The sequence below is a fragment of the Lathamus discolor genome, chromosome 1 (assembly GCF_037157495.1).
Source record: "Lathamus discolor isolate bLatDis1 chromosome 1, bLatDis1.hap1, whole genome shotgun sequence".
Classification (NCBI taxonomy): domain Eukaryota; kingdom Metazoa; phylum Chordata; class Aves; order Psittaciformes; family Psittacidae; genus Lathamus; species Lathamus discolor.
The window spans coordinates 5,140,159-5,154,574 of record NC_088884.1 but is presented as its reverse complement, the minus strand read 5'-3'; the positions used below and the strand labels follow the sequence as shown (position 1 = coordinate 5,154,574).

Genomic DNA, 14,416 nt, shown 5'->3' with positions numbered 1-14,416 from the left:
TGCTGATACCATCAAGAGGACATGCACAGGCAAAGAGAAGCACAAGCCTTGGGTACCATACTGCTGCTGTTGGAGGTTAGAGACCTGTGGTTTGTAGGGAGATGGTTTCCATCTTTTGCAGCCCCAGTGGGTAGGGATTTACGGTTCACCCCTGCAGCAGGTTTTCTAGACCCTAAATTTCCTTGTACCTCTTCAGGTTCTGTAAAGTTCCTGGTGACAGGTTATTCTACAGCTTTCATCTCTCTAGATTTCTAAATACTCTATTGAGTAGGGTACATGCTCACTCTCACCCTCAGTCCTTGCAATCAAGAAGGAAAGATCTTACAGTCAGGTGATGGAAAAGACCTTGGATATCTCCTTGCAAAGGCTCAGATGCATATTACTGTTGATTTCTTATTGCTGGCAGCACAGACAGCTATAATGTATATGTTCCCTCCATTGTCTGCTGTAGCCAAGCCTGAGATAACCAGAGTGAGAAGCCAAGTACCTGCCATCCTATGAAGACAGGGCTGTTAGGTATTAGCAGTAAATCAAAGGCAGGACTTGGCTGTTGGGACAGCCTTTATCCCCAGTGAGACTGTGGAATTGGTTTGGAGCCTGCTGAGATATATGGAAAAAGGCCCCCGTGCTTTGATTGGGGAGGAAGATTTCACTGGAGTGAAAGCAAGGAGGGATGAGGGATGGATAATCCTTCATCTAAACTTTTCCAGAAATATGGATTAGGATGTATTTGATTGTCAGAGGCTGTTTCAGAGGCAAATAGCAAAAGCAGATCTTTAACGGACAATTGCAGTTTATTATGAGCAATGTTTGCATTGCCTCCCTAATATCTGGTGCTTCAGGCATTTGCGCAATGCTGAAGTGCTCGCTTTGGCTGCGGAATGGAATGAGGACAGGTTCGGAGGTGCTGTAATCAGAGCTCTAACCCTTCTGCTGAGTTTGGGGGCTTCTGGGGGCTCAGCACATCCCATGGGGACTGAGCCAGCACCAGCCTTGTAAAACCATCCTCTCCAGGAGGGCTGGGCTGTGTTAACTATTTATTTGATAGGCTTAATCCTGGGGAAGGCAAATACCTGCCAGAATCCTCCTGTAAATGAGGCCCTTTCTTCTGCACATCCTTCCTGCCTCAATGGTGAATGTGACACTCGGCTACGGTGCCACAGCTGCGACGAACCCTCTGGTTGCTGATGCTGGGATCAGTGGCAGGAGCAGACCAGAGACTCTCACCAGCTGGTTTTCCCCCCTGCACATCAGCCCAAGATGGGGAGGCAGCTGGCAGGACTCAGGAGGGCATTTATGCCCAGAGAGCTGCCAACCATCTCACATGAAGGTATTTTGGATATGTAGAACACCTTATATACCTATGTTTAGCAGCATTCCTGGGGCAGAAGAGTGGTGAAGAGTATTCCCTCTCTTGCAGGTGGGATATTGAACTGATTGATGCCAACCCAGCATCTCATCCGAAAGAGCCCCCCCCTTCCCTCCTGCGTTACCTACAGACTGTGCCGTGAATTTCTGGGTTAGATTTTGACTGCTCAGGATTTGAGAATTGCTGATCCTATTCCTGCCTCCTTAGATCTTCCCTTTGCCCCCCACCCCGCCCCGATATCCCAGCTGCAGCAAGCACAGTGAATTCACATCGTCACCTCCACTTTCGTTCTGGAAAGTTGCTACCATAAAATTGCCAAGCAGAGAAGCTCCAGAGAGTTTAACGTGGCTGCTTTATACTGCTGCTAGGAGTGTCTGGAATTGAAAATAAACCTGTGCTGGCAACTCCTGACCCTTTCATCATAAATCCAAACTTCCTTATGTGTTTCTCTTCACTGAAGAAGATGACTGTGTTTCTGCCCTTGCAGAGTCGTGTCTGCTGCTGCACAGAAGCCGGGTGATGTTTATTCGTAGGGTTTTGCTTGCTGGCGTCTCTTTGCAGATGATCCCCAGAGGAAATGTTATATGTTAAGTGAAAATGGTTTTCATGTGGTGTGTGGCTTGCTGGCCCTGCTCCTATTCTTGGTGGATGGTTGTGCACATTGCAAACCACAACCCGGCAACTGCTTCTCTGGCACTCACGTGGCAGCATGTGGGTGAACATCATGGCCTTATCTGCCCTCATGCACCACCCTCAGAGGGTAGGGTGTGCTGTGATGGTCCTAGATCTCATGTAAACTGTGTTCTGTAAGAGAAAGTGATGCTTGGATCACATTTGGAAGGGACCTTAAAGCTCATCCAGTTCCAACCCCTGCCACGGGCAGGGACACCTTCCACTGGAGCAGCTTGCTCCAAGCCCCTGTGTCCAACCTGGCCTTGAGCACTGCCAGGGATGGGGCAGCCACAGCTTCTCTGGGCACCCTGTGCCAGCGCCTCAGCACCCTCACAGGGAAGAGCTTCTGCCTTTTATCTAATCTAAATCTCCCCTCTTTCAGTTTAAAGTCATTCACCCTTATCCTATCACTACAGGCCCTACTAAAAAGTGTGTCCCCATCTTTCTCATAAGCCCTTCTTATAAAGATGTTAATTGCAAATAATCTCAGGGAAATAAGATGAAATAAATGGGCTTAAATTTACTTTTAAATTTAGTTTATGGGGGAAAACACATAATAACTTAGACCTACCTGCTAATGGTAGACCTGGGTTCAGCTGGAGCTGAGCCCATTCTAATAGAGGAGTAACTAACCTGTGGCAATTGGATTAATTAAGTCTTGATAGGTTGAAGGTGTGCTGCAGATCAGCCACAGGTTATTGTGCTTGGTGCTGGCATCTCTGGGTCTACGTCTTCTCAGGGCTTTCCAAGACTGTGTGGATTATTTTTGGCTTTGTGAGTTTTGATATACGTTAACAGCAATTGTGTAGTTTGGATAACATCTTGGCTGTTGATAGAGTGGGTTACAGAGAGCTCAGAGCTGTATCGTACAGCTCTTCAGGCTCAAACCTGCTTGAGGAGCAAACAGAAGGAGTTTGTACGTTCCTGTGCGCAACAGCATAGGCAGCTCCTGCTTGAGATTTGAGGTCCTGGGTCATGCAGGAAGGCAGACCAGATGGTTGCCTGGGTCTTTTCTAGTTTCCAGCTACTTCAGCTGGAGTTTTGGCTGTACTACACTAAGGAGGATGTGTTGGACTGTGCCAGCTCTGCTTGATGGCTATTGTTTCAAGGCTTGTCAATGTAATTTTCTGTTCGAGATGGAGTTTGGATACACTGCACTCTAGGTAAGGTGTCCGCTGCTGCTATTGAGGTCTTCATTTTCTTGGTGGTGAAAAAAGCTGTTTTCCATTTCTTTATTCCTTTAAAAACATGGTAAAGTAGGACTTTCTTCTTTTCTTCCTTTGTCCCTCTTTCTGTTGTTTGTATAAGATTTGGGGTTTTCTTGCTTTCAGTCTAAAATGATTCTTTTCTCAGCCTGACAGGCCATCAGTTCAAGTGAGACACATACAGTTTTATTATAGCTTTGAAATGCAAATCGTGTTAATTTGAGAGCTTAAGAGTTTCTGGTCAAGCTAGGCCTGACTTCAAGACCTGGAACTAGATGATCTTGAGGTCCTTTCCAACCCTAACTATTCTATGATTCTATGATTCTTTGATTCTTCTCAGATCCTACATCCGTAGGATAACTCAGGTTGGAAGGGGCTCCTAAAGGCCATATAATTCAGCTTTCTGGTCAAAGCATGACACATCTTGATGTTAGATGCTCAACCTGGGTAAATCTGGAGTCCTTCTGCAATCAAATTGGCTTTATCAGAGAGTGATCCAGTGCATTACGTGTTTGGTTGGATGCCTGTTCTCTGACATACCTTCTTTCCTCTATTGATTATGGAGCTAGTTTAGGTGACTACTTTACATTGCTTACTAAGCTTTCACCTGGCTAAAGCTAGATGAGATGGATCCCAACTCAGGTAATGTGTTGCTTCAAACACATTTGTACCTCCTGAGCAATCAAGCTGCAATTATTTCATCCTGACCTATGTAATGGAAGCTGTACATGTTCTCATTACCAGAAACACTCGGCTTTTGCAAGCCATGTTGTCAGCAGGGGTGTTCTGCCTCTCTGAAGTGTGGCCATCAGCTTGGTGGTACTAGACCTCAGGTGAATTTGGCCTTTGAGTCTGGGATGCAAATTTATCTTCGGCTTTGTGCTGGCATTGCAAGGACGAGCAACATCCTGTCTGATGCTTATGGAGGTTGTTGATCCCATATGTAATTGCTCTTTGAGCTGGTGTTTTAGCTCTAAAAGGGCAGTTCATAAACACTAATGACTTGCAGGCCAGAGCTCAGGCTAGCTGTTCCTTACTAATGGCTGTTAGAATTCCTCATAGGTTTTATGTGTTTATAAACACATTTAGGACATATTATTCTTCCATTCAATAAAGCCATCTGTAATTATTCCCTGTAATTGCTGGGTGAGGATAAAATGAATCAGCTATCAGGCTTTTACTGCTCGTGAACTCAAGTAAGGAGCAGCACGTATTCCAGCCATGCTTTCAGGAAGATGGGAGCTCAGACAAAAGAAAACTGTCATAGTCCTTTATTCCTGATATGTGAAAATTAGGCAACCTTCCTGTACAACTAATTATTGCCTTTCTAGGCCTTAGTCCAGCAAAGCACTATAAGTGGATGCTTAACTTCAAATCTGTGAGTGGCCCCAGTGAAGCTGATGAAGACTGACTTCTTTGGCAATCATGTACTATGATATTTGGAGCTTTATTTGACTTACTCTATGGAGATCTTCACAGAATCACAGAATCCCAAGGGTTGGAAGGGACCTCAAAAGATCATCTAGTCCAACCCCCCTGCAAGAGCAGGGTAACCTGAGTTTGCCTCACCTACTGTCCAGATGGTGCCTTAAGGTAAAAGAATTGTCTGCATTCTTGTGCTGCTGCACTTCTGTAACTCTCTGAAGCCCAAAGAAGCACCCTCCGAGATAAGTAGGCCCTATGTGCATTCATACACAAGGATCCCAGTGGAGCATCTGTCTGGTGACAAGCCTGTTGCGTTCAAATGCAGTAGGTGTTGAAACTTAGGCAGCAGTGTTAATGAACAGGGAGGGACGTTTCTCCGGTTGTGAGGAGCTTGTGGGTATTCCAACAAATGCTCAAAAAGTCCCTTGGTAGATGTGAAACCTTCCCTCCTCTCCAAAGAACTTCAGTGAGTTACAGTGCCACACTAAGATGGACAAATGTGGATAATCTCTATTTCATGGGGGGAGAAATAGACACCCAGGAGGATGAAGTGCTCAGGCCAAGCAGTGAAAGAAAGACCCAGGACTATATGATAAAACTAACCCCAGGAAATGGGGAGTGTGTGCAGTCACCATGTACAGTGTTTAATCCTTAGCATGGTCCCTGTTGCAGATTCGGCCTGAGCTGACCAGCTTCTGCCCCAGGCAAAGCCTGGCCATGCCTTGGGAGACTATAATGTCCAAAGTGTAGCACTGAGTGATGCTACAGAGTTTGGAGGTGGGAGGGGAGTAATTATTTAGGTTTCATAGATATGAGTCTTACTGTTGGGCCTCAGGGCTAGCGGGCAGGGCAGGGTCTATTTTATATGCCAGTGCAGGCTTAACTCTGGTTTTTACTGTGGATCTCATGGGAATGATGTGCATGCTTCTTTTGACAGAACTAGTGACGTTTAAGATGTTTTTCAGCAGACTTTGTCTTTGATTGCTAGGTCTTGACTGGTAAAACTGACTGGTAAAGCAGTAGGAAAAAGGCTTAACATAATGTACCCTGCTAGGCTGTCATTCAAGAGAAGCAAGTTTCCTGTTCTGCCCCTGTCTGTAACTCATCATGCAAGTTTGGACAAATTTTTTCCACCTCTCTATTTCTCCAGTCCTGCCTTTGTCATTGATTTGTCAGCCTGCCTAAATTATAGGCATATTATGCAATGAGGTCCCTGCTTGGATGGATGCTTCCCAAACGGCTTAAGAATAGTTGGCTTCATTTTATTACATTCTCTTTCTTTCTTTTCTTTTATAGCTGTTAACAATTGATGACAATTTCTGTGGCCTGGATATGAATGCCCCCTTGGGAGTGTCATCCATGGTGCGAGGGCTCCCTATTTACACTGAGGATGGAGACAGAATGACATCGGTGATTGCCTACGTCTACAAGAACCACTCCCTGGCTTTTGTGGGCACCAAGAGTGGGAAACTCAAGAAGGTAAGACCTAATGTGGTTCTCTAATTCAGATTTTCATGTTCTTATGGAGATTTGGAGTGTTGCATTGGGTGTGAACACAGTCTTATGGTGCATCACCTATTTTGAGGGTAGAAAACGTTTCTGTTGGCAAAAATCTGTGTTTTGCCCTTGAGGGATAGAGTTGATGTGAGAAAGGAGAAAATCCTCCTTCCAAGTTGTTGTTCATCATCGGTTGAATGCTTCTGAAGTCAAACCACAGCCCCAGCCCCAGCCAGACTTGATGCAGTTTACAGCCAACAGATTCTTTTTTGTGGTCAGACCATCTCTAATGAAGTAGTTGATCACAGGGTGTCTGTGCATGCTGAAAGAAGACTGTGGCTGAAGATTGCTCAGCAACAGGATTCATACTCTGGAGATCTTTCTTCAGAGCAGTGTGACTGGGTTGTGATTTTGCCATGAGGCCAGCATGGGATTAGTGGTTGCTCTGTTTAGGTCAGGCTGGGTGCTTGTGCTGAAAGAAGAGTGTTTTCATAAAAAGAAAGCTGTGTCTTGAATGATAATGAGCTTTATGTATATGGTTGATGCCACATAAACCCAAATGCATTAACGAGTGTATTTATGTTCCTCACTGTGTGTTCTCACTAAAAATATGCCTGTTGCATGGTTGTGGTTCTGTAGTTTGCCTTGTAAGGCAATAGCGGAGAGGCTTGAGAGGTGGAAGCTGGGAATTATCTACCTGTGGCTTTCTCATGGCAAAGAGATGTATTAAAAGTGACCTGCTTATGGTCGTGATGGGCACTACCTCTATTTCAGCCCATGTGTGCCACTCTGACAGTGTTTGTTTGAATGCTCAGCCCAAGGGTGTTATATGTGCATGGAGATTGTAGCTTTGCTGTAATGAAGATGGGTGAGAAGCTGTGATTGGAGGTTGGACAGAGCCTTTGGGGTTGGATATTGATTCCACTTTGAATTCCTTTTGCAAATCAAAACTTCCAGGCTGGAGAGGGGAAGGTGCTATGAAAAGGTGAATGGTTTGTGTATAGGATGGACAAAGCAGACATGAGGGAGTTATTTGTTCATGGATGCTTAAGGAAGGTCTGAAGTATCTGATTTTGTTATGCTATCTGCTGCTTCATCTATGAAGAAAATCACGGTTGTATATTCAGATGCCCCTGTGCAAGGGGAACAGGATCCTGCCCATTGCCAATTGTCTCTGGCTTTGTTCAACGAAGGAAAGACTGCTGATGCTTTTGAAAAGGGAATATTATCATTATTTTTTTAACAGTCTATTCAGGCATGTGGAAAAGGAGCCAAATTGATTTTTTTTTGTAACAGTTGTAATAAAAATAATCTCCTCCCCTGACTAATTAGGTTTTGTTCCCCTGTCATCTCTGATATCATAATAAACTGTTTAGTTCTCCAGTCAGTCTCTTGGGGGGGGAGAATGGGGTAGCTGAGATTTGAATGGTAAATATCCAGAAGACCTAAACAGTTAAGAATGGCTGCTGCTTCCCTGCACTCCCAAGCTTTTGGGTTTTCTTTTGGCTTCAGGAGAAGCAAACTCAGACACAGCTCTGCCTTTGCAGGTCACGTTGCAGAATCCAAGATCTGATTTGTTTTAATAGGGGTAAAATAGAAAGTAAAGCTTTTAGTGCTTAACAGAGTGTGGGAGAGAGCGGGGACAGCCTTATAAGGGTAAAGATTGGGAAGAGGGGAACTGAACAGGCTGATGTAATTTGAGAAAGCCTCATTTTATTCCCGTTTTTCCTAATGTGCTAATATTCTGCTGTGGTGGTTACTGCATCGGGTCTGTGTGTTGGAGCAGAACTGGAGTCTTGGGCTGGGATTTTCTTCAGCTGAATAAGTCTTCATCAGAGAGGCAGAACGCACAGGGAAATGGTGCTCCCCTGAAAACACATGGTTGTTTTGGATCAGTTGATCCAGGCTCTGTGAAATTTTCAGTTCCTGCAAGTTCAGCCCCATCCTTGCTGTGACTTCTGCAATCACTGATTCTCCTCCACACGCTTCCCCCTCCCAGGGCTCCTGAGGGTATCTGAGCTCAGGACACTGGCCTGTTTTCCGCTCTGGGTGCCGCACAAGGCCAGTTTGTCCTGGGGGATTTTCACTTGACACTCCTTGATCCCTACCAAGACTTCATGGTTTTTTTTGAAGCTTTGTTTTCCATCTTGGCTAATCAATCGGGTGCTTTTGAGTAGGAAGCAATGGATATACTACATTGTTATTGCAACTCCAGCACCATCCATTCTGTTAGCATGAAGTTTGATTTATGTCTTTTTAAAGCAAATGCCTATGGGGAAATTGGAATAAGCTTTATAGGATGAAACGAGACTCTGTGTACCAACGGACAAAGCCCAGGAGATACCTTTTATTCTGCTTGCTGGGCCTTACCATGCATGGTACATTACTGCTGGTGCAGCACAGCTACTTGGTCAAGCTACAGTGAAGTATTTCAGATAGCATGAAGAGAGGAGTTGGGTGATTATCTCCATGATAGCAGGATCCACTGAGTTGTTGGAAGACTCACTGCAAGTAATTACAAGGTGTTTTTGGAGGAACTTCCCTTCTTTTCCCTGCAGTTTCAGCCTTTTTCTGTGTGTGTATTTTTATAGGGAAGTGACAGACTGTATATCAGATTTTGATGTGTGCAATGCGTGAACACTCTGCAGAATACCCACAGTCGTAAAGCAATATCTGTTAGTTGATATACAAATGTCACATATGTCAAAGGAATTTATCCAGTGGCACACACAAGTGAAGTGAAATATTGTGCTTTATGGGACATATAATTAAAATGAAAACTAGCAGCATATCGGGAATCTGCCCATGTAACCAAGACAACAAAGACAGAAAGAAAAGGGAAAACCAAGATAGAGATAGGGTAGGAAAAGAGTGAGTGAAATAGAATGACAAGGTTGGCCTCAGCTATTTCACTGCCCCAGGCAAAATGCATTTTGCAACCCTCGCTTATTCACACAGCTACATGTGCAGACCAACAGGAAGGCACTGAATAATGTGCTGGAGAAATATGCCTTCCATTTCTGCTTTCCTGTCCATAGCACAGCCAGAATGAAGACATAAATAGGGTGAAAATGCAAAGCTAGGGAAAATAAATAGTCCCCTTGTCTGTATGTTATGTATAGAAAGCGGTGCCCTTGGATTAAAGGTCTGATGGGTGCTGGTGGCATCTTGGGGTTGGAGGAGGGTGGCCCAGGGATGAGTGGGTTCAGCTCTTTGTTCTGCCATAAACTTATGCTGTGCCTCTGTACCTTATTTTCTCTCCTGCAAAGGATGGGAAATATTTTGCTTGCTTAAAGAAGCACTAAAGCTTGTGAGGTGCGTGATCTAAACTAGACAAATGGGATGGAAAACAAGCTCCTGACCACTTGTGGGCATTAAAGATCCCACAGTGCTTTCTAAGGAGAAGTATTTCATCTTGCAGTGCTTTTGATCACGTCCCAATATCTGTAATTACCTCCTGTGTTGGCTGGCCTGTGGTGTTCCCTGCACTTCCATACCACATTGCTAAGCGTTGCCACAGCTTTAGTGTACTCCAGGATGCCTGGTGGGCTTCATTGGTAAAATGAGCTCCTGTGTATGATGGGAAATAAGCCTTGTTTTGGGGAAAAAAGAAAACTAACAATGGCTGAAAGTGATTTGACATTCCAGTGAATTGTTGGTGATTGTTTTCAGGAGATACAGAAGCATTGCTTGAGTTTAACCAATATCTGTTTTGTTACTCTGCAAACAGCACAGTAAACCATTAGAAAAGGGAGTTATTCCTGGGTATGTGCTTCCTGCAAACCACTTATCTGTAAACCAGCCAGGTGCTGAATTCCACTGGCTCATTCCCTCTCATTACATGCTTAGCTCTTCATTCTGGTGGCAAGAGAAAGCTGGAGATGAACCCACAGAGATGCATTGCACAAGTTTTTGTATGCTTGGTCTGGATTCCTCTTCTTGTGTCTGGCCAAATTATGTGTCACTAATACCTGTCATCACTAAGACAGCAAAGCAGTATTCAGTATTCCTTGTATTCCTTCTCATGGCATTTAATTTATGGGTCATTGCTTTTACGCAGATAGTTTGCAGTCAAAGCGATACAACTTACCTGCGCTTATTCTGTGGGTAGCTGCAATTGGAGTTTACAAATGTCAGCCTAGGAATTGCATTTCTAACAAAGCAAAGCCCTTTGTCCATTTTGAAACGTTTATCTGCAAATGGAGTCATAGTAATTTACATCTATTTGAAACTTCCCCATAAGACAGAATTTCTTCTTCCACCAAAGTATTTCACTCAAAGCCTTCTCTATGCTAAATTCCTCACAGAGAAAGAAATTTGGCTTAAAACCCAATTCTTTCACTCTGTGGCCTGTATTTCAGCTTTCATAAAGTCCCAGCACTCTGAGGTCTTTGAAGGGCTCTGTAGATCTGCACTGCCATTTGTGGGGAAGGTTTTCCTTCAGGTCAGAGAGCTGTGAAATCTGGCCAGCACTTCCCACCACTTATCACCTCTACTTAGTAGAGCATTCTCAATATCAACCAGTTTCATGAACCAGCCTCTGGATTATCCTGAACCCTGAGGACCCTGTTTTCTTTGGATCCTGAGGCAAAACACCATAGGGAGATTTTTAGATCTAAGAGCTTGGATTTGCAATCCTCATTTGGCCCATCTCGTGATGTGTTGGGGAACCTGGCATTCTTGGATAGGTAATTGGATTGGAAAGTACATGCAGGTCTGAGCTCCTGCTGTTTTCCGGCTGCAATGCTGTGGCTTCCCTGTCCCATCAGCCAGCTAACAGCTCTCCTGCTTGGGTGTTATAGTGCTATAGTGCTAGTTACAACCCATCTGCCTTGAAGAAAGAATGGGAAGCTCTGACAGCCATTGAAGGAGTCAGCCTGTGCCTTGGAGAATCATATCATAGGATACTAGAATGGTTTGGGTGGAAGGGACCTGAAAGCTCATCCAGCTCCAACCCCTGCCACAGGCAGGGACACCTTCCACTAGAGCAGCTTGCTCCAAGCCCCTGTGTCCAACCTGGCCTTGAACACTGCCAGGGATGGGGCAGCCACAGCTTCTCTGGGCACCCTGTGCCAGCGCCTCAGCACCCTCACAGGGAAGAGCTTCTGCCTAAGAGCTCATCTCGGTCTCCCCTCGGGCAGGTTAAAGCCATTCCCCTTGGCCTGTCCCTACAGGCCCTTGTAAAAGGTGCCTCTCCAGATTTCTCGTAGGCCCCCTTGAGGTGTTGGAAGGCTGCTATGAGAGGCACCTTGCTCTACAGTAGCATCAGGATTGCTTCAGCCTTGAAGTAACCTTGAAGGACATCAAAACCTGCAGCTCTGTTATCACTGTTGATTGCTATGACGAGTCCTCTTGCTGCAGTCATTGCCCCTTCACATATGGGATGAAATTCATTTCCAGAGAAGGGTTCATCCTGTTTATCAGGAGAGAACAGCTGAATCCTGGTGGCACTGGCAGTATCTCAGGTCCTTCCACAAAACTAGTGGCTCTCAAGTGCCATGATTGGACAACAGAGGAATGAAATGGAGTTTTTCCATGCAGAAAAGAGTAGGGTAAATGGGTGCAAGTGATGGGCAGAGACTCACAGGTGATAGAGCTCTGTGCGGGTTGGTGGTACCATGATGTACCCACATGGAGAGAGGAATATCTTCCTTTTCTCCTCTGATACCTCACCTCCTATCCAAAGAACTGGAGCTAATGAGGGAGCCCTGGATTCTCCACAAGCAGGATTGAAGTCTCATGGTAACTGCTGCCAAAGACAGAGCCTCACTGTTTCTCCAGGCTAGTGGGGGGGTTCTGAATGCACACAAGATGAAAAACCCTGCTTGGTTTTGATATTCCCTGGAGGATATTCTGCTGCTGACAGCTCTGTGTGAATGTCAGCAGGGAACCTCGCCTTCCTTCTCCTTCCCTCTGCTGCTTTGAAAGTCAAGGGGTTTTTTGAATGTTATTTCTTTTCCCCCAACTGTTTGGCAAGTGGACTTGACTGCTCTGAAAACATGCTGTAGATGCTCTGCCTCCTGCTGGGAAGCTGGTTGCTGCCTTGGCCTCTCCTCACAACTTCCTAAACCAGCTGGAGTCCGAGTGCTTCACTTGCTTGTGACGGAGTGATACCACTTCCCATCTGTATTTGACGGCTGTGAAGGCTGCAGTTGTCTGTGTCCTACATGGATATACAGTCCCTCTTTGAGAGGCTGTTGCCAGCTTAGATGTCTGAAGAGTAGCTCCATTTTCTGGCTGTAAAGTTGTGATTTTGGTAGCTGTGGTGTACTTGGCACTTAATGCTCGTGTTGCGCATACCAGCAGGCAGCCCTGAAAGGGGTGGTGATGGGAATCCATATGGACGTTGTGCAGTGACACTCATTTGTAATGAGTCATGTAGAAGTCATTGGCTGGTGAGTCCACCATGACCTAAAAGTGTCGAGTGGTCGGATACTATCTCCAAGGTGGAAATCCAAGATGCAGGACTTGTTGTAGGCTGCTGTGCTGTCTTTCTTCCCTGCTGCTCTGAAGCCTTGCAGGTAGGTGGACATCTTTGTTGCACTTCACCAGCACGAGTTTGAATGAGGTGGGAAGCAGGTTTCCCTGTGCCTCTCTTCATCCCAGAGGTGCTCCTCCATTTGGGAGGATCTGGCTGAAGGACAGGGCTGCCATCCAGAGGGACCTAAGCAGGATGATGCAATGGGGCTGACAGGGGCTCATTTAAGAAGAGTGAAGTGCTGCAGCTGGAAAAGAGCAACCTCTTGTTACGACTCAGGAGCAGGACTCCCTCGCTGGGGAACAGCTCTTCTGAAAAGGACATGGGGATCCTGGCAAACAGCAAGTTGCACATTAGCCACCAGCGTGCCTACACAGTAAGAGTCCAACCATGGCCTCAGCTATACAACTAGGGACATTGCCAGTAGATTGAGGGGAAGGTGATCATCGGGAACTCAGTGGTTAGACCATATCTAAACACTGTGCCCCATTCTAGGCCCCTGAGTACAAAAAGGACATGGATCAACTAGAGCAAGTTCGGGAGAAGATGAAGAGATTGGCCAGGGGCTGGAGAACGTGCCCTGAGAGGAGAGGGTGGGAGAAATGAACTTGTTCAGGCTGGGGAAGAGAAAACTTGAAGGGATGTAATAGCAATATTCCTATGCCTACAAGGATGTTATTGAGAAGAGAGAAACAGGCTCTTCCCGTTGGTGAGTGATGTCTCGCATCCTTCTGTGAGACAGCAAACATAACTTGACCTAAGAGCACTTCCAACTGGAGATAAGGAATGGCTTTCCCCTATGAGGACAGGCAAGCACTGAAGAAGGGTGCCCATGCAGGTTGTGCAGTTTCCATCCATGGAGATTTTCAAGGCCTAAATGGACAAAACAACCTGGTCTGTTCTCGCAGATGATCCTGCTTTGAACAGGAGGTTGGACTAGAGACCTCCTGAATCCTTTCCAGCCTGGGTCACCCTGTGATCATCCTCTGCTGCAAAACCCCAAGCCCTAAAGCACATCAGAGGGCTGTATCCAGACTCTGCTGCTGAACTGGTCCAGCTGACACTTGTTTTAAATACCCATGTGTTGCTTCATCGCTTTAGGTGGATGCTTTGCCTCTCACATCCCTCATTTCTATTGCTTTGGGACTTCCAGCTCCAATTTGTCAGTGTAGCACACTGCAGTTAGCTCCTTGCTCATTGCAGTAAGGAAACTCCCTTTTCTTTCCTGCTAGGAAGGTTGCTGTTCCCAGCAATAGTTAGAGCCTGCTTTTTTGGCAGAGAGCAATTAATTTTCTATGTCTCTCCCTCAAGTACCCCTCTCTGCTTTCTGACTACTCAGCAGTCTCCGTGCTGGCGTGCAGGGCTTGGCTGTGCTGTACTTTTACTAGGTGCCTTGCAGACATGTGTTAAGTGCTGTTTTTTTTCTTGGAGGTTCTGGTTTAACATTGCTCAGAGTCTTGTAGAAGATGGGGTCTTGTGGTTGAGCAACAAGACTTGCAAGTGACTGTCTGATCCCTCTGGGTTCAGCATCGGTGGTGCTGCACCATGGGGCTTTATTTGTGACTCCAAGGAGAGCGGCCGGCTCCAGTGGACCCTTTGCAGCAGGGAAGGCAGCAGGTTGTACTATCATCTCCTCAAACTCTTCCTTAAAGAAGCTACAGCTTGGGTTTGACAGGTTTCCATTTGCAAAGCAGCCGAGCTGGGTTTCCTCACAGTGGGCTGAGGATGCATGCTGTGCAGGCAGAGGGATGAGTGATAAAAGCAGACACA

General features: G+C 45.8%; 1 protein-coding gene across 1 annotated transcript in view; it reads left to right on the top strand.

Annotated features, from left to right (window-relative positions):
- Positions 1–14,416, top strand: part of PLXNA4 (plexin A4) — a 450,672-nt gene that overhangs the window by 15,701 nt on the left and 420,555 nt on the right. The window contains exon 2 of the mRNA XM_065672631.1: positions 5,968–6,150. Coding sequence (XP_065528703.1) covers positions 5,968–6,150 — 183 coding nt within the window. The remainder of the gene's footprint in view (positions 1–5,967; positions 6,151–14,416) is intronic.